This window comes from Caretta caretta, chromosome 22, assembly GCF_965140235.1.
Source record: "Caretta caretta isolate rCarCar2 chromosome 22, rCarCar1.hap1, whole genome shotgun sequence".
NCBI lineage: Eukaryota > Metazoa > Chordata > Testudines > Cheloniidae > Caretta > Caretta caretta.
Window position 1 is genome coordinate 19,847,783 of NC_134227.1, and position 20,238 is coordinate 19,868,020.

General features: G+C 47.6%; 1 protein-coding gene across 1 annotated transcript; it reads left to right on the top strand.

Annotated features, from left to right (window-relative positions):
- The first annotated feature begins 1,678 nt into the window (after window positions 1–1,678).
- ANKK1 (ankyrin repeat and kinase domain containing 1) lies at window positions 1,679–18,567 on the top strand. Its single transcript, XM_048827157.2, is given in 8 exon segments — window positions 1,679–1,804; window positions 1,807–1,897; window positions 9,842–10,130; window positions 10,620–10,771; window positions 11,992–12,037; window positions 12,473–12,523; window positions 12,526–12,822; window positions 12,825–18,567. Coding segments are annotated over 8 exon segments (1,863 nt in total). The 5' UTR covers window positions 1,679–1,722; the 3' UTR covers window positions 13,680–18,567.
- The last annotated feature ends 1,671 nt before the right edge of the window (window positions 18,568–20,238 follow it).

Consider the following 20,238-nt stretch of genomic DNA (forward strand, 5'->3'; position numbering starts at 1 on the left):
TTCTCAGGAGGAAGTGAGTCAACAGGGTGAAAGATTCAGCTTGGGGGAGCTCCAATGGGGATCCAGCCAGATAGAGAGCTGCCAAGGAAACCCAGCAACAATCTGTAGCATGCCATGAAACCACATTTGTTCTTCTGAGAAGCAGAAAACATGTGCAGTCCCATTGTGCAAGAGGCAAGGATTCCATTGCCAGGGGTGTTGGCCTCAGAAATGTAAACACACCTGAGAACCTCAACCAGAATCAGGAGACAAAGACGGAGAAGCTGCCTGCTTCTGCCAGGTAGCAGTGAAAGTCACGTATCATGCAACACACACCTGTGTCTGCTTTGGCAGGTACGTGTCTATCCAGGCATCTGAAGTATAGTCTCAGCAATCCAGATGCATTTGTGATGGATGGGATACGTGAGAGCATGCTGCAAAGATCTACTCCCCATTTAAGGCAGCAGGCTCTCTCCAGGAGAAGATGGAACAAAAAGCCCTTCACCCAATTTATAAATGGCTGATTACAAATGATAGGCTTGATCCTCATTGACACTGGGGTCTATGCCCTCTTTAAGGCCCCTCTATGCTGCCAGAGCTTAGTGCCAGTGAAAATCAGGCCCTATGTGATTATAAATGGGCATTACTTCATTCTCCATTGAAAGGCAGCCATGTTTGAAGCATGGTAGCTGCTTAGAAGCACAAGACAGCATAGTTTATGCAGGAAGAGATGCAGCAGGGCACCCTAGCCTATTGAAACAATATTTAGATTGGCAAAATGTAGATAATTTGTTCGGAACACCAGAGTTCACACAGTTTCTGGTTAAACCCCCCCCCCCCCGCCCCCGACCAGTTCTCAGGAGTCTTCTCTCATCTCCTCAAATGCCCCTTGCTTCTCAGGCACTTGAATATCAGGTTAATCCCTTAGGTAACAGCCCTTTCTTTTTTCTCTCTCTGTACTTCTTTTAACACTTTCTCAGGTTCATGCTTCAGCGTTCCCCGTGGGCCTGCGCTGAGCCATTCTCATTTGTCTTCTCCTTTGTCACCTGGAGTATTTTTCATATTCCTTTACTTACAGCCCCTACCTCTGTGTTTCCCCTTTGTCAGGTGGAACACTGCAAATCTGCAGAGCTGGAACCTTCTGGATTTAAATAAACCCCCCTTTACCTTTGACCTGCAAACCTCCTGGTGAGGAGTTGAGAGTCCCGCGATGACTCTCTTAGCTGCAAATCCAAGATCCTGTTCAACCCAGCACACACCTATGTCTATCGACAGTGCAGTTTTGGTGCAAAAGGGTTATCTGCCTGGTTCCTCTTTGCATTGCAGTTTCCACTGTATCTATCCATATGCACTCAAATACCAGAGGGATGGGCAACCTTATAAAAACCTAAAGAGAGAGGCCCAGATCCCCAAAAGTATTTAGGCTTCCATTGAAATCAATGGATGTTTGGAGCCTAACTCTCTTTGAGGATGTGGGCCAGGGGTACTCCTGGTGTCAATGCCATAGCATTTGAGCACTGCTCAGGGTTTGTTGTGACCTAGGATTTGTTAACATGATTCCTTGGCAGACAATTAAGAGTCACATTTAGGACCCAGCTGTTGGCAGTGTATAACGCGGCTCACAAATCTCACATATCGCCCCACCCTCCTCCTCATGCAAATGAGTAGCAGGAAACATTCTCCCTGGGTTCCAGACAAGCAGGAGGCAGCCGGCAGGGCTGCTTTCTTCCTCATGGCTTCGAAATGGACTGGTGCTTGGGCAGCTTAACCGTTTTTAATAAGGAGGATTTTGAAGGGGAGTGGGTCAGGGTGGCGAGTGGAGGCTTTGGCAGGTGTACCAAGTGAAGCACAAGCGGTGGAGGATGGTCTATGCTGTGAAATGCTCCCAGTGTCTGCTGCCGGATTCCAGCTCAGACAGGTAACTCCCCAGTCCCTCAGAACTCAGTCTGAGGTGTCAATCAACCTGCCGTAGGGCCCCAGCTGCCTTGAGTTGGTAACAAAGCTCTAAGGAAAAGGGCTCTCAGAGCTTCTCCACCTGCCCCCTGTGGAGCGGAATCATTTCCTTGGCAGCAGAAGGGATTAGGAAACTTAACTGTTAGATGAAATCCTATCTGCTTTCTCTCCCTTGTGTGCATATGCGCATGCACAAAATGAACATAGCTCTATATTTAATACAAAGAAAACTGGCCCAAACATTGAAACCTGGAGGCCAAAATCTATGTAGGTGCCTCCATAACAGCCTCTGGCCATGCCTCAAGTGATTTCCCCATGTGCAGAGCACCTGCCACTCCTCCTGACATTGGTGGGCTTTGTGGGAGCTGAGAACGTTTTCAAATATTGGGCTGCTTCTGTTTAAATATCCAATTATGGATTTAGATGCCTAACGTTAAATCCCTGGGTTTGCAGATTTTTAGCCAGTGCTTAGAGAGGGTTAAAGGTGGATGGAACAAAGAACAAGGGCAGCACAGACAAGTATAAATTCCAGGTGTCTTTGCTAGGCCCAGAGAGCTCCTAGTTACAATGCTCTGTGCTCATGTACTAGCCCTGCCTGCCACACTCCCGGTGCTCCTTGCTGTGCGCATCTGCCTTCCCAGTAACTCCTTGTCAAGACTCACACTTGCAGAGACTTTAATTCAGCTCCCTGCATGGACCGATGGAGGAGGAACCATGTCATTAACCCTCAGCATTGGGATAGACCCAGAGCAAAGACGGGTAATTCCAAGCCAGTGCTGAGAGTGTGTCTGTAACTCATGGAGTCCTGATGAAAAAGTATCAAAGTTGCTGACCCTCACCAGTTATCAGCTCCATGTTGGTAGGACTCTGTGAGGTTAAATCTCTCTCGCACATGCCTACATATTATATAAACCTCCCTTTTTCTATGTTGCTAATGATGTCTCAGATCATTTAATCTGAGCACTAGCTGTCTCTCTTTGAGTTTCCATTGCTTATGCTCTTTGTTTGTTTGTATTTCACTCCACTTGGGAAATGAAGTCAGAAGAGTCTGTTTTACTTTTGTTTAGAGGCATTCCCAGTAACTTTTATTTAATGGTTTTCATAAACTAGTACAGCTCTGTAGATAAACCACAGAGGAGTCCTTACATGCAAACAAAAAGATAGTTACATTTTGAGGAGCAGGGGAGAAGTAATAAAGAAAAATCATTACAATTTTTCCACTGTGACTAGGGTTTGAAAAATACTTGAATACCTAAGTTTGGATTAACTACCTATCAATGTGCCCCTTTAGTATACACTGCACAGATCTCTCTGGGATTTAAATTACTCTGTTTTTGAACTAAGCCACCTTTGCACCCTCCATATTCTCAGGTTATGCAAGGGAGTCTTCCTAGCCCTCAGTTTAACTCAGAGCAACCTTGGGGCTGCTCTAATTTATGCTCTGCTTCCATGGCCCCTGGGATACAGAGACTAACCACAGTGTCTCTGGCCATGCCCGAGATCTGCCCCCAACTGCAGGGGCTGAATGTAGGAGTGCTATAGAGCTTTTATGCAGTTTCTACATCAGCTGGGTATTGTCAGAGGGCAGATTGCACCTATTTTCAGGCTCCTTTTTTATGCTGCCAGAGAGGCAGAAAAAGACCTTTGTGTAAGTAAGATGGAGGCCCTCTGTCTGCTTGCACATTCCCTCTGTTTGAAGTGTTATAGAGGAATAAATCATGTTCACATAACACAAGAACCAGGGGCCACCCAATGAAATTAATCAGCAGCAGGTTTAAAACAAACACAAAGCAGTACTTCTTCCCACAACGCACAGCCAGCCTGTGGAACTTGTTGCTAGGGGATTTTGTGAAGGCCAAAAATATAACTGGGTTCCAAAAAGAACAAGATAAGTTCCTGGAGGCTAGGTCCATCAATGGCTACCAGCCAAGATGGTCAGGGATGCAACCCCATGCTCTGGGTGTCCTGCACTTAGGATGGAAGAATCCCATGCACCGCTACAGACTAGGGACCAAATGGCTAGGCAGCAGTTCTGCAGAAAAGGACCTAGGGGTTACAGTGAATGAGAAGCTGGATATGAGTCAACAGTGTGCCCTTGTTGCCAAGAAGGCCAATGGCATTTTGGGATGTATAAGTAGGGACATTGCCAGCAGATCGACGGACGTGATCGTTCCCCTCTGTTTGACATTGGTGAGGCCTCATCTGGAGTCCTGTGTCCAGTTTTGGGCCCCACACTGCAAGAAAGATGTGGAAAAATTGGAAAACGTTCAGTGGAGGGCAACAAAAATGATTAGGGGACTGGAACACATGACTTATGAGGAGAGGCTGAGGGACTGGGATTGTTTAGTCTGCAGAAGAGAAGAATGAGGTGGGATTTGATAGCTGCTTTCAACTACCTGAAAGGGGGTTCCAAAGAGGATGGATCTAGACTATTCTCAGTGGTAACAGATGACAGGACAAGGAGTAATGGTCTCAAGTTGCAGTGGGGGAGGTTTAGGTTGGACATTAGGAAAAACTATTTCACTAGGAGGGTGGTGAAGCAGTGGAATGGGTTACCTAGGGAGGTGGTGGAATCTCCTTCCTTAGAAGTTTTTAAGGTCAGGCTTGACAAAGCCCTGGCTGGGATGATTTAGTTGGGGATCGGTCCTGCTTTGAGCAGGGGGTTGGACTAGAAGACCTCCTGAGGTCCCTTCCAACCCTGATATTCTAAGATTCTAAACCTCTGGCTGCTAGAAGCTGGGACTGGATGACAGGAGGTGGATCACTTGATAATTACCCTATTCTGGTCATTCCCTCTCACACACCTGGCATCGGCCACTGTCGGAAGACAGGATATGGGGCTAGATGGACCGTTGTATTCCATACAGGCCCCAAGATGAGGAAGAGAAAAGGTTCCAAACCATTCAAAGAATTAGCTAGAAGAAACCCTGTTGTAAAGAGACAGAGTAGCAGGTTTCAAGAGAGCCTTTAAAAGTCACCTGAGTACCTGGCCAGGAGCCATGAGGTTGCAATTCCTGACAGATCAGTAATGAACGGAGGCATTTGGTAGTGACTCCTATCCGCTCACACTCTGTGTCAGCGTGACCTCTCTGCACCAGTCACTCAAACTGGAGGTGTCATTTGTCAGTGAGCTTACTAACTTCAGCTAGACTCACCTGTCAGGAGGAAAGGGGGGCTGAGGTAGGGGGAAGATGGGAGACATGGCCACATGTGGGTGGCAACAAATAGAACAGGCACCAACCTCCCTGTGCACTGACCTGGAGAGTGGAACGGGCGGTGCCTGAGGACTGACTGCCAGTCTGTTCTACTCACTCAGGAGACTCTGGAGTCCAGAGCGCCGATTGGGGTGGGGAGTGCTATGGGGACATGAAACAGGAAAGAGTCTCAGATTTGGATTGGAGGCCTTTCCAGAGCAGGGGCTTGGTGTAGTGGAGGGGAGAAGCTTGAGAACCCTGCACTGGGAGCATTTTAGGGTAGTGGTGGTTGTTTGTTATTACCGTAGCCTCTAGGGCCCAGGCACAGACCAGGATCCCGCTGTGCAAACACAGAACAAAAAGATGGTCCCTGCCCCAAAGAGTTGACAATCTAAGTATGAAACAAGAGACAACAGAGGGATACAGACAGACTGGGGCATACAGCTCAGTTTCTCTCTGCTCCCCCAGCTTGTCTAGCCTCTGCCAGCGCCTCCTCTCTGTTCTGTCTCAGAGTGTCACTGGGCGGGGAACGAAACCCACCTCCTTCGCATCAGTACAACCTTGCTGTTACAGACTGGCCAGCTGATTTCAAATCCCATCCCAAACCACAGCTTAGCCTGTCCATCTCTCTCTCTCTCTCTGTAATTCAGGCCTAGACTGAGCCATTGGTAACAAGCAGGGAGAACTGGAGGTCCTGGTGATGTCAAAGAACTATGACGTGATTGGAATAACAGAGACTTGGTGGGATAACTCACATGACTGGAGTACTGTCATGGATGGTTATAAACTGTTCAGGAAGGACAGGCAGGGCAGAAAAGGTGGGGGAGTAGCACTGTATGTAAGGGAGCAGTATGACTCCTCAGAGCTCCGGTACGAAACTGTAGAAAAACCTGAGTGTCTCTGGATTAAGTTTAGAAGTGTGAGCAACAAGAGTGATGTAGTGGTGGGAGTCTGCTATAGACCACCGGACCAGGGGGATGAGGTAGATGAGGCTTTCTTCCGGCAGCTCACGGAAGCTACTAGATCGCATGCCCTGATTCTCATGGGTGACTTTAACTTTCCTGATATCTGCTGGGAGAGCAATACAGCGGTGCACAGACAATCCAGGAAGTTTTTGGAAAGAGTAGGGGACAATTTCCTGGCGCAAGTGCTAGAGGAGCCAACTAGGGGGGGCGCTTTTCTTGACCTGCTGCTCACAAACCGGGTAGAATTAGTGGGGGAAGCAAAAGTGGATGGGAATCTGGGAGGCAGTGACCATGAGTTGGTTGAGTTCAGGATCCTGACGCAGGGAAGAAAGGTAAGCAGCAGGATACGGACCCTGGACTTAGACTTCGACTCCCTCAGGGAACGGATGGCCAGGATCCCCTGGGGGACTAACTTGAAGAGGAAAGGAGTCCAGGAGAGCTGGCTGTATTTCAAGGAATCCCTGTTGAGGTTACAGGGACAAACCATCCCGATGAGTCGAAAGAATAGTAAATATGGCAGGCGACAAGCTTGGCTTAATGGTGAAATCCTAGCGGATCTTAAACATAAAAAAGAAGCTTACAAGAAGTGGAAGGTTGGACATATGACCAGGGAAGAGTATAAAAATATTGCTCGGGCATGTAGGAATGATATCAGGAGGGCCAAATCGCACCTGGAGCTGCAGCTAGCAAGAGATGTCAAGAGTAACAAGAAGGGTTTCTTCAGGTATGTTGGCAACAAGAAGAAAGCCAAGGAAAGTGTGGGCCCCTTACTGAATGAGGGAGGCAACCTAGTGACAGAGGATGTGGAAAAAGCTAATGTACTCAATGCTTTTTTTGCCTCTGTCTTCACTAACATGGTCAGCTCCCAGACTGCTGCGCTGGGCATCACAAAATGGGGAAGAGATGGCCAGCCCTCTGTGGAGATAGAGGTGGTTAGGGACTATTTAGAAAAGCTGGACGTGCACAAGTCCATGGGGCCGGACGAGTTGCATCCGAGAGTGCTGAAGGAATTGGTGGCTGTGATTGCAGAGCCATTGGCCATTATCTTTGAAAACTCGTGGCGAACCGGGGAATTCCGGATGACTGGAAAAAGGCTAATGTCGTGCCAATCTTTAAAAAAGGGAAGAAGGAGAATCCTGGGAACTACAGGCCAGTCAGCCTCACCTCAGTCCCTGGAAAAATCATGGAGCAGGTCCTCAAAGAATCAATCCTGAAGCACTTGCATGAGAGGAAAGTGATCAGGAACAGCCAGCATGGATTCACCAAGGGAAGGTCATGCCTGACTAATCTAATTGCCTTTTATGATGAGATTACTGGTTCTGTGGATGAAGGGAAAGCAGTGGATGTATTGTTTCTTGACTTTAGCAAAGCTTTTGACACGGTCTCCCACAGTATTCTTGTCAGCAAGTTAAGGAAGTATGGGCTGGATGAATGCACTATAAGGTGGGTAGAAAGCTGGCTAGATTGTCGGGCTCAACGGGTAGTGATCAATGGCTCCATGTCTAGTTGGCAGCCGGTATCAAGTGGAGTGCCCCAAGGGTCGGTCCTGGGGCCGGTTTTGTTCAATATCTTCATAAATGATCTGGAGGATGGTGTGGATTGCACTCTCAGCAAATTTGCGGATGATACTAAACTGGGAGGAGTGGTAGATACGCTGGAGGGGAGGGATAGGATACAGAAGGACCTAGACAAATTGGAGGATTGGGCCAAAAGAAATCTGATGAGGTTCAATAAGGATAAGTGCAGGGTCCTGCACTTAGGATGGAAGAATCCCATGCACCGCTAAAGACTAGGGACCGAATAGCTAGGCAGCAGTTCTGCGGAAAAGGACCTAGGGGTGACAGTGGACGAGAAGCTGGATATGAGTCAGCAGTGTGCCCTTGTTGCCAAGAAGGCCAATGGCATTTTGGGATGTATAAGTAGGGGCATAGCGAGCAGATCGAGGGACGTGATCGTTCCCCTCTATTCGACATTGGTGAGGCCTCATCTGGAGAACTGTGTCCAGTTTTGGGCCCCACACTACAAGAAGGATGTGGATAAATTGGAGAGAGTCCAGCGAAGGGCAACAAAAATGATTAGGGGTCTAGAACACATGAGTTATGAGGAGAGGCTGAGGGAGCTGGGATTGTTTAGCCTGCAGAAGAGAAGAATGAGGGGGGATTTGATAGCTGCTTTCAACTACCTGAAAGGGGGTTCCAAAGAGGATGGCTCTAGACTGTTCTCAATGGTAGCAGATGACAGAACGAGGAGTAATGGTCTCAAGTTGCAGTGGGGGAGGTTTAGATTGGATATTAGGAAAAACTTTTTCACTAAGAGGGTGGTGAAACACTGGAATGCGTTACCTAGGGAGGTGGTAGAATCTCCTTCCTGAGAGGTTTTTAAGGTCAGGCTTGACAAAGCCCTGGCTGGGATGATTTAACTGGGAATTGATCCTGCTTCGAGCAGGGGGTTGGACTAGATGACCTTCAGGGGTCCCTTCCAACCCTGATATTCTATGATTCTATGATTCATTGCTCCTAGCCCTGGTACAGGCAGTGCATAGCTGCACTGCCCCAGGAGGAGCCCAAGGAAGGAACTGTAAATCAGTGAGGTAAAATTCATTCTCTGCTTCCCCTTTGCTCATGGGGGACAGGAATCGGCAGCATCCTTCGCTTCAGGGCGCAGCTTATTCCCGGGCTGCATGAGCCAGGTGGCTCCTGGGATGGGGGCAGAACCCAGGTTCAAAACACCTTTTGCCTCTCTCCGCACCCACCTGCTCTTGGGCTAACACTGGACAACCAAGCTGAGATGCAGAGAAGCCACAAAAGGGGATCTCGGCTGTGGCTTACTTCCCCTGATTTCCCTGAGTACCTACATTCAGCTGTGGCATGATCTGGCCTGTAATACCCGTGACTGGAAGACTTCACTTTGGATAGTGTCTGGAGTACACTGAGGGCCAGACTTCCAAAAGTGCTAAAATGCCCGTGCCAGCTCTCATCTGCATGTGTGTATACCTGTCTGCATGCCACACCAGGGCTTTGGAGTTTGGGCTCTATTGTAAACCTGGCCTGAAACATGAAAGACATTGCCCTGAACACAGCTGAGTTTAACTGTGTTGTTCATACTAGCAAATCCTTTGTCTAGATTTCTCTTTGCTTTTTGTTGGGTCTGAGAGTACTAGTGCCCCTATGCAATTCATTCCCAACCCGCCTGTGTAACTGAATTTTTGACATGAACTGCTCTGCTGCCTTGAACATGCCGGGAACACCCAGACTGGTCAAATGGGTTGGGAGGTGCATAGACTTGAATGACACAGTGGGTGTGATTTATGAATTTAATCAAGGCATAGCGGCAGCAACACCCAGAGGCTTTGTGAGATAACTGATGGGAAGGTTGTGAACTGGTCTGAGAGCTGGGTCCCCGGTATGGCATTATTCGAAGGCTGGGAGTCAATATGCTTTGACCTATTTCATTTAGATACTTGGCATGTACAGTTGCCAGCTGGTTATGGAAACCCATGGCCTTTAAAGCAGAACTTGGCTTAGAACTTGGCCTGCAACAGAGCAACACATTTCCAGATGCCATCTGCAGGGTCACGCTAGCCTGGGAGACAGGCTGCTGCTTCGGAGTGTTGTCATTGATCCTGGAGGTGGATGGGTGTACAGGGCCAGTCTGCTCGGGGAGTTTGGGTGTGCTCTGGGCTGCAGCCCTATCATGGTGCCTGTGAATCCGCACTGATATCTCTCCGTTCTATGCTCCCTGCAGAACCAGCATGAACTGCCTTGTCGAAGAGGCAGCCAAGATGGAGAAAATAAAATTGCACCATATCGTCTCCATCTATGGGATTTGCAACAGCCCACTGGGGATAGTGATGGGACACATGGCCCAGGGGTCCTTGGAGACAGTGTTCCCCACCCACAAACTGTCCTGGCAGCTCAAGTTCCACATTATCCATGAGATGGGGTTGGCTATGAATTTCCTACATAACACGACACCACCTTTACTTCACTTAGACTTAAAACCAGGGAATATCCTTCTAGATGGGAATGTGCACGTTAAGGTAAGGCATTAGGTCTGTGTGCATAGGAATGGGTTCTCTCTGTTATCAGTGCTATTTATTGTTTTGCTTAGAGACCCCAAAGAACATCAGAGACGGACACATAACAAGGGACAGCCCCGGCCCTGGTTTGCTGACAGCTGAAATAGACAAAGTAAAGAGAGGATGGAAGTAACGGATAGAACGTACAAGGTGGGACTGGGAACGGAGACAGACAGATAAATGACTTTCCCAGGATCAAATGTGGAGTCTGTGGCATAGCTGGGAATTGAATGCAAGTCAGTGCCAATCCAGGGTAAAATCCTGGCCCCCATCAAGCTCAATGGCAAATCTCTCCCTGATTCAACAGGCCTGGGAGTTCATTCCCCACATCTTAATCACAAAACCTTCCCTCTCTCTGTAGCCATCTAGGGTACAGTTGTTTAGAGCAAGCAGGGAGAGGGATGTGTGCTGGGTGATCAAAAGGGAGGCTATAACTGGCCCTGATTTCAGATTTCAGACTTCAGGTTGTCCACTTGGATGGAGCAAGTGAGCCGGATGCAGTACATTGAGAGATCAGCCTTGAGGTGCACCCTGAGCTACATCCCGCCTGAAATGTTTCTCCAGAGCACCAGGCCTCCAGGAACCGAATACGATGTGTATAGGTAAGGGCTGCGCACAGAGTGACTGGATGGGAGGCAGCAGCAGCTGAGGATATCTGTTCAGGAGTCAGCCAGAGTTGCCATCTCACTCCTGCATGACGTGAGAGTGATTGTGCATCGCCTAATTTTGTTTACATTCTGGCTCTCTTCCTTGCATAATGTACTTGGTGGGGAACATGCCAAGAGCGACATGTGCTGCTTACCCCTCATCAAGGTGAGTTCATCTGTGGGGAGTCATCTGGCTCCGACCAACTGCATTTCTGTACAGTTCTGACCCGGCACGACTTGTATGCTGCATTGCCTCCGGTTTCATCACACCCTGTTAGGTCAGCAAGAGCGGTTGGAGGAGAGGAATAATATTAAGCCACAATGCAGGCAGCATGGGATCTCTTGCTCAACAGGCATTGCTTAGAGTTATGCTGGTACTGAAGCAATTGAGGTTCTGTTCGGGCTTTGCATTTGGGTATCAGCTTAGCTTTGGTCAGTATGGGGTGCCATACTGGAGAAAGGCCAATGACTTCGGTTCCCCTTGTTCCTTACATCCCAAACTAGATATAGGGGGACCCTTTACCCATCCCTGAGATGCACCAGCTGTTTAGCAGACACACTGCAGAACAAGAAGCGAAGAATCATCCCAGGGTCAAATGAATGCTGGGACTTTGGCGTCGACAAGCATAGGTTCCAAATGGGAACTGGGTCAAAACAATGGGGCTCAGAGCCTGATTCTTGCAGTGGCTGTCATGTGGAGCAATCCATTACAGTGAGAAACGTCAGTTCTGGCATTGGAGCAGCCTGGCAGTGCTGGGCTGTCCGAGGTTTCTGTGATGGTTTGAGAAATCCTCCCCTTTGGAGGCATGGGGGCTGGTTCCCTTGTGATAAGATTCATCTGAATAGCCTCTTCCCTAATCTGTCCATTCCCGGGGAAGATGAGAGTATCCCACCAAGCAGTGAGATTAATTTTTATTTAAGAAAAGGATGCCACATGGACGGCTGCTGGTGATCTTTCATTCCCTGCAGCTTTGGGATTGTCATTTGGGAGGTTCTTATGCAGAAGAAGCCATATTCAGGTAACAATAAACCCCCCCCCCAATATTATGCATAAATGATGGCACAAAATCCTAGCGCGCTAAATGGGAAGAACATGAAACACACAAATGGTAAATTGCAAATAACAAACTGTCCATAATGTTCTTCTCCTATTATCTCTCCTTCCTGAAAACAAGAACCAAAGACAAGGATCCATCCTCTCCCAAGACACAAGGAGTAGTGGTGAGTAGGGCACTGTTGCTCATAAACCTTAGATGAGAATCAAGTGGGCAAGAGAACAGAACAGCCCTGTTTCCCACCTTTCCCCTATGATAGTCTCCATTCAAAAAAGCAATCCATGGCTTTCGGACTGGGTGATTTTTAATTTCAGGTTAAGGAAAAGTGCAAACCAAAAAAAGAACAAATATAAAGTCCTCGTGAGAGAGATGCCAAGTGTTTCCTTTGCTCTTACCCATACAGCTCTGTCCCATAGCAGACTGGCAGGCAGGTGCATTTCCTTTGGTTTTAGACCCTGCAGATCCACATGCTTGGATTTTGTTTTGAGCTGTGGGCATCCAGAATTCCCCAGTGCTATGCACACTGTAGTTTGGGAGCCCTCAAGCTGTTATATCACTCAGTTGCTTTCTCTTTCTCACACTCCATTTCCTCTGTCCTTAGAGACTGATTTCCCACATTCCCCCACCAGCGAGATCGAGGGCCTGGAGAGCTTCATAATGTCCAAGGAAGTCCGCAGGGCCCAGGAAAATGGCCTCACCCTGCTTCACCTCGTGGTGGTTCAAGGAAATGTGGAGAAGGTGAAGTTTCTGTTGAGTCGGGAGGCCAACGTGGACAGCCAGCTGGACTGTGGCTACACCCCATTCATCGTGGCTGTCCAGAAGAGGTCACCAGAGATCTGCTCAGCTCTAATAGAGCACGGCGCGGATGTCAACGTGGCTGACAAAGACGGCTGGTCCCCTCTTCACTTCGCGGCTCAGAACAGGGATGACAGGATTGCGCTCCTCTTGCTGGGGACCACCAGGCGCGGGCAGACTCCTAAGAATGTGAAGGCTGGACTCCACTCCACTTGGCATCTCAGAACAACTTCGAGAACGTGGCTCGGGTGCTGCTTTCCTGCCAGGCTGACCCCAACTGCCAGGAGAATGATGGGAGAACTGCCCTCCACATGGCAGCTTGCTTCGGGCACGTCAGCCTTGTGAAACTCCTGGCCAGCTAAGGAGCTGACCTGGAGAGGAAGCAGAAGAACCACCGGACCCCACTGCACTTTGCTGTGGCGAGGGGTAAGTTCAGGGTGGTCCAATACCTGCTGAAGAGTGGGGCATCTGTCAGTGGCCTGGATGAGAATCACTACAGTGCCTTGCACATGACCGCGGTGAAGGGGAAATACCTGATATGCGAGAAATTGATCAAATACGGGGCCAATATGGACTTGAGGATGGACAAAGGGTGGACCCCCCTACACCTGGCTTGTTTTAAGGGCTGCATCAAAATCGTCTGTCTGCTAAGAGACAACCACGCTAAACTGAATGTCAAAGGAGGCATGGATTGGACACCTCTTCATATGGCCACCCACTACAGCAAAAAGTCTGTGGTCTGTGAGCTCCTGAGAAGTAGGGTGGACCCCAACATCATTGAGAAATCAGAGTTGACCCCTCTCCACCTCGCGGTCCAGCAAGGTGCCTTCCTGAGCACCATCAACCTTCTGGAGCACAAAGCAGACATGAATGTTAAGAACAAGGTGGGCTGGATGCCCCTCCAGCTGGCCATTAGGAATCAGAAGCAAAACATTGCTACCTTGCTGCAAGGCAGGGACTTGCCAGTGAATAACATGGGGAGCAGGGTGACGTGGAGTGGTGAAAAAGCTTAAAACTGTGAGCTCCAATTCACCCCTGACATGGTCAACAGGTGGGATGGATTTGTAGAGTCACCAACTCTTGCAATTTTATGTTGAGTCTCGCAGTATTAGATGTTGTTTCTTCAATCACTAGCTCTTGGAGTCAGGCGATTGTAGGAAAATCTCAACTTTCATTTTTTTAAAAGTAAATACATTTCTAGTTCACGTGTTTGCTGAGAAAAGCTGGAGGACGTGAATCCGAAAGTCTCCAGGGCCTGAGGGCAAACACAAAGAACCCAACACTGGTTATTCTTGGGGTCTGACCCATGTTTTTGAAGGCTTGGGGGTGGGAGTGCTGGATTTGACCCATGTGTATGTGCTTCCATGGTAGTAATTTCATCTGGGAGATGGAAGTGGATGCAAAAGCTACACACCTCTGTTTGTCAACAGATGTAACTCCAGCAGGGTCCATACAATCATTCCCACGTCTCCCACAGAGCTTCCTGCTTCCATTCCTCCCTTAAATGGGGAGCTTTTACAGGAATCAGAGTGGTGCACAGGGTCCTTAGCGTAAGCAGGAATTGAGGCCCTGTGATTCCCACCCACTGCTGGAAATAGACACAGAGCATATGGTGCAGTTATGTGTCCGTTATTCCAACATCCCACTTTCATACCAGCAGCTGCCACTGCAAATGAAACAAGGAAACAAAACAGACTTAAGGGAAAAATAATGCCTGAAATGGACAACTGGGGTGAGGGAGGGGAAATCCTAAAAGAATTCCCCTCCCTTCTTCCCACCAAAAGGGTAAGGGGAGAGGGTGTTTCTCTAACCATTTCAAATTATGTCCTCAGATGTCTCCACACCTTGAGGCATTGAGCAGAGGACTTACCGTCACGGAGCTGGTTCTAGGGATGGGTTAAGAGGTGAACATGAATTCAACCCTCATCCCCTGTCCCTCCAGGCCACGGATATACTAGTTGACAACAGATTTGTTGAAATGCCCACAAATATCTGAGCCAGGAGTGGAGTTTTACAGTATGTGGGTACAGATGCTCAGACTTTGAAAAGTAGCCTCTGATTTTGGGTGTCCGACTTGAGATGTCCTGTTTTTCACCAATGCTGAGTAGCCAATGAAGACAATGGGAGCTGGAGGTGCTCAGCACCTCTATAGAGAGGCACTGGATATCCAAACCTGGGGATGCAACACTCTGAATGAGAAGCCCCTGTTGAAAATTTGGGCCTGCGTGTGTTTGTGTGTGGGGTCAGAAAAGGTTCTGTGGTAAATTCCTCCCATTGCTGGCGTGTTTAGTCCTCTCCATGCTGAAGAGATAACTGCAGGAGGCTGTCTGGCCCAAATGAGCCCGCACTGCCTCCAAATGATCAGCACTGACTTATTGTTATGCAACAGAATCGTCAGCTTTCAGGAAACGGTGCCAGGTGTTTTCTCTGCTAGACTAGGATTCTTGATCAGCTGTCTGGGAGATCTCCTAGAGGGTGGTCACATGGGGTCAGTTGGTCTCCTCTCTCCTTGCCCTTCAAGAGCCGGGAATGGTGTAGAGTATTTATCAGTTTGCAACTTGGAACAGGGCACAGCAATGGGACACAAATATATTTGTGAATACATAAATAAAAGTGGAGCCTTTTATTCCAGCCTCATGTTTGGCAGAGCCGGGACCAGTGTTTTGAGGAGTGTGGGACGAAATGGTCTTTCAGCTCATCTTTTGTTGATGGGGAGGGGAAAAAGTGGCTTCTCTTGGCCAGCTGGTTTCTCTGCCTTTTGCTAGATCCCTAACAACGGTGGAGGGCTGCAGTAACCAGTGTGCGGCCCCGACCTGGCAGTGCAGCACCCAAGAGGTTAATTCCTTACTACTTGTCTGTTTTGTACTTAGCACTGTGCAGGCACAAAATGAGGACAGAGCTTGAAGTCTCAGAGAGAGACATAGAAGAGCCAGGAAACAGAGGACTCAGTGTGTTTTTCTTTTTGAATTATATACGTGGACCTTGCAGGCCTCAGAGAAGAAATGTGATTTTAAGGGAGATGACCCGCTGGGGAACTGGGAGAGGAACAGTCCTCTATGCACCAGCATCACAACTAAGTCATTGTATTCTTATGAATTATTAGAATATATTCGATATTAATTGCAATATATTGACCATATTCGATAGTGCCTGGTCCACATGCACTGTATTGCGAGAGAGAATTTCATTTTAGCCCAAGCATTAACAGGACTTAATTCTCGTTAAGTATTTGCTTGGAAGGCGGATTTTAGGCCTGGTCCAAAGCCCACTGAAGTCAATGGGAATCTTTCAATGGGCTTTGGATCAGACTCCAGCCTCTGTAGTGCCATTGGTCCAGGTGAAACCTGAGACGGAAGAGCAATCATTCCACCAGGCTTAGAGAAATTCAGCTTTGCCTTTCCCCAGAATCTCTGCATTGAAACCCAGCCTTGTGCTCCTTTCAGGCAGCCCATCTGGGCTGCTTTCAGCAACTTAGCAGTGCCTTTCTTTGCAAAGGAGCCTCTGGCTGGGCTACCGGTTATTTGCAGGGATGCCTTACGGCTTCTGAGTGAAGTGCCCCTGCTCCTAAGACAGGGAGTTAACTGGAGTGTGGTCTTTGGTGCACACATTGCCTTTACAATGGTGGATGAAAACTTCTGAGCAGCCTTTGATGACCCTTATTTTATCCGGTGAGAACTCTGAAATAATGATGAATTTGTCAACTTGCACATGCCCGAGATGGTGACTCTTTCTTTGTCTTCTCAGTTGCTGAGAAGCAGTGTTATAAATAAACAACCCTGTAGCCCCAGGTGGGAGGAGACTCATCTTTCCTGATGAACTTGTTTGCAAGGGCTGTATCTCACCCTTCCCAGATGATGGAAGGCCACAGTATATTTGCTCATGCAGCTCTCATTACTCAGGTTCTGACCCGGCTTGTAACATATGTTTGTATAGCATGGAGCTCAGGAAATCATAAATAATATCATCTCCCCTCAGCTTAAGCTTTCTGTCCCAGCAAACAGACCTAAGTGACCATGTAAATATTTCGTTTGCTCCCTTTAATGAGAGAGCTGTAGGCACCAGACAAGCAGACTTCATAGCTCTGGACAGAGAAGTGTTGAAGCTACCAAAGCCCGGGTAGCTGTGCTCAGACTGAAAGGAAATTTAATTTTGCACTGGAAGTGCCAACACAGCTTTAACACAAAGGGAGTTCTAGCCAGGCCCCTTGTCTGAGGTGGGATTTGAGAGGCGCCGGCTCTCTGCACGGAGGGGATGGGGATGGTGGTGAAATTCACCCCAGGGAAATAAAGGTGAGCAGGACTGGGATTGGGAGCTGCTTTCCATTGCTAGGCAGGAGCCCGGGTTACCCTATTCAGACAAGGTTCTGTTTGAGGGGCACAGTGGATTTCTTAACTGTGCTCATATCTAGACATGGTCAGTCCAATAAATCACCAAATGGTTTTCTCCTGGAAGGGCTGATGAGGGTTAGAGCAGGAAAAGGAGGAAGCAAGGGAAATGACAGTGCTAAAAATACCTTGTGGAAACTGAAGCCTATTTCACAGTCTGAATTATGTCCCTATGTATTGCTCCAGTTAGCTGCTGTTTTCCGGAGTGGAGTCTCAACTAGCTGGAATTCTCTGGTCTGTGTGATGTTAGAGGTCAGACTGGATGATCACAGTGGTCCCTGCTGGCCTTAAAAATCTTGTGCATGTATTTCCCTTTGCTTTTGCCTGGGAGCCTACAATGAGGACATTGCTGAAAACTGCGACAGGATACAGCCTGTGCCCGGTTGTAGCTGCCAAGCGCCTGGCCTTTTGGAGAGTGATTGACAAACACGATAGACGGGAGGACCCTGTTCCCCGGCAAGTCCCTGACACTGTTTAGCTGCATGGGGGCAACCTTCGTCTCCCTTTGGACATTGTCTGTCTGTGAAGAGAATCCAAGGGCGGACTGCCACCTTTTTGCTGTCAGACGATGCTGACATTTTGCCGGCTGGGAAGCGAAGGGTTTAGATGCGGCGATTAAATTGCGCTAATTAAAATGTGATTTTTCTTTTTCTTTTGCGGGACATGGATGCAGAAAACTGCCAGTTCCATTTCCCATCTTCTGCTGCACAGAGCTGGCAGGCCTTTGCTTGTTGCTATGGTCAGAAGAGAGGTCTAGTATTCAGCTTGGAACACTGGGGCCAACATCAGTAGCTCTGCCTTTTTGTTAGGTCCCTCCAGTTCCCTGCCTCCTGGCCAGTCTTATTAATCACTCCTCAAACAGAAGCCATTCCATACTCCTAATAATTAGTCTTGCCCTTTTCTGAACCTTTCCCAATTCCAATATCTCTTTTTTGAGATGGGGCGACCACATCTGCACGCAGTATTCAAGATGTGGGCGTACCATGGATTTATATTTATTCCTACCCTTTGTTTCCTATCTTTTAACCAGTTACCAATCCATGAGAGAAGCTTCCCTCTTATTGCATGACTGCCTACTTTGCTGAAGAGCCTTTGGTGAGGGACCTTGTCAAATCAATTAATCAGTTCCCTGCCATTTTAGATCCTCAGGCATTGGTGCACTTCCATCCCTCCTAGTCTCTGCCTGTAGCATAGAATAGCGTAGTCTCCTGAGGCCGGTAAGACTTTGGTCTAATTTCGGTTGTGGGGTTTAGTGTGTGAGTGGCTGCATGGTGTTGGTGGCCTGTGATACACACAAGGTCAGATTAGATGGTCCCTTCTGACCTTAAATTCTGTGACCCTTGATATCCTTTACAGCCCTACATTTCTATGATTCTGTTAAACAAATTGTTTTGATTTTCTTGCTTCAATAAGGTAAAAACGTTTCATGTTGTTGATCTGATTCATTATGTTTGGACTTTTATATTAGATTAGTATATTATTTTCAGCACTATATTTGATTATATGTATCCATACATCAGGCTTAATGTTTTATATTATAATGTTTTAACATTATTATATTAAATGAGTAAGTTGAAATGAATGAAAGCGACATATTTCAATGGCTTCAAATCACAATTTGTCAGAATTTTCATTCCATGGGAAATTTTTGAAAATTTTGCATTTTTGCTGCAATTAGGAATGGCAGCAAATTTGGAAATTTCAGAATGTCCCAGGAACCAGAAATTCTGTTTTCCGACTGGCTCTACCCAGCAGGCCATGGGGCTGGCTCTTTGAAGCCTGCCCGCACAGCAGGCTGAGGTGGGGAGGGAGAGAGAGACTGCATGCGTGATGTAGAACTTGTGGGCACCACAGTTTTTTCATGTCAAAAGTTAGTTCTTTGTTGGTGTGAAGGAGAGAGGCACAGAAAGCAGAGCAATTAAAATGTTTGATGTAAACGAAGCGTCTTGCAGAGAAACACCGTCAACGGCTGAATAGGCTCCTTCCTCCCGTTCCATCACTACGGCAATACGTCCCCCGGACTCTACGTCCATGAGTTTGGTCTTTAGCAAGCTCTGCTTAAATTAGGGAGCGTGCTGCCAATGTTGACTGGTAGTGCTGTCAAAGCTCCAGCCCAGGGCATGGCTGCTGGATGTGTTCAGCTGCCTCTGTGCTATTTTTGTTTCTTACTTGTCAATGAAGCAAAATGGAGGAAGGATAATTGTCTTTTTCGCATGAAGTCAGGGCCTCAGGAGCTGCGTGAACTCAGCTAACTGAAGGCTAAATGCCAAGGTCCCAGTCGTTTCTCCAAGTGCCATTCTCTTCCAACAGGCCCTTCGCTCGTGGAGATGACTCGGTGGTGTCAGTCATTTCTCATTAAGTGCCTGGGGAAAGCCTGGCAATTTAATGCACTGAAGTTACTCACAACTGTTCATTGCAGGAGGGACATGATGGGATTCTTGTTCTGTCTGTTTGCTGTAATTCTTAATCCCTCAACACCAGTTCCATTGTCAATATATTGAGCAAGGAAAATTCCATCTAATGCAGCCATATTTTAGAGATAGACACACACACTCTCAGACACACTCACACAAGGACAGATGTTGTTCATGGCACTTAATGCATTACCATAAGGGACGCGGCTATTGGCGGTATGAGAACCAATACTGAAGAGAATAGAATACAAAGATAAACACGGTGCTGCACACCCAGGAACTCATATCCATGTCTTATACAGGAGGCACAAATCTAGGCAATAACCTGTTTTACACTCCAGGGAGCCTGCAAGTGGGACATTGAAAAGGTCATTCACAATTGGATTCGCTGAGGATGGAGTACTGCTGTTAAAAAATTAGAACAGAAGTAACAGGGAAGACTGAAATGTTAAAAGCCATTGATCCAAGACCCTGCAACTCCCATTTCAAGGTGGGTAGGTAAAACAGAGAACGGGCAGTGGAGAAAGTGACTCTGTCTCTAAAACATCTTCATAACCAATGATATTTTAAATCCACTTGGCTTCTCTTTACAATTGACATTTCCCACTGTGATACATAGAGCTTGTGTGCGATCAGTCGCAGCAGAGCAGATATAGTGTGTGTTATACTTTATATACCTCTAGAAAATAATTAAACTTTGTTATAAGTATAGTTTCTATAAAGAATCATCCAGTCTGTCCAACTGAGATGGTTGGTTTGTAAACACGAGGGCA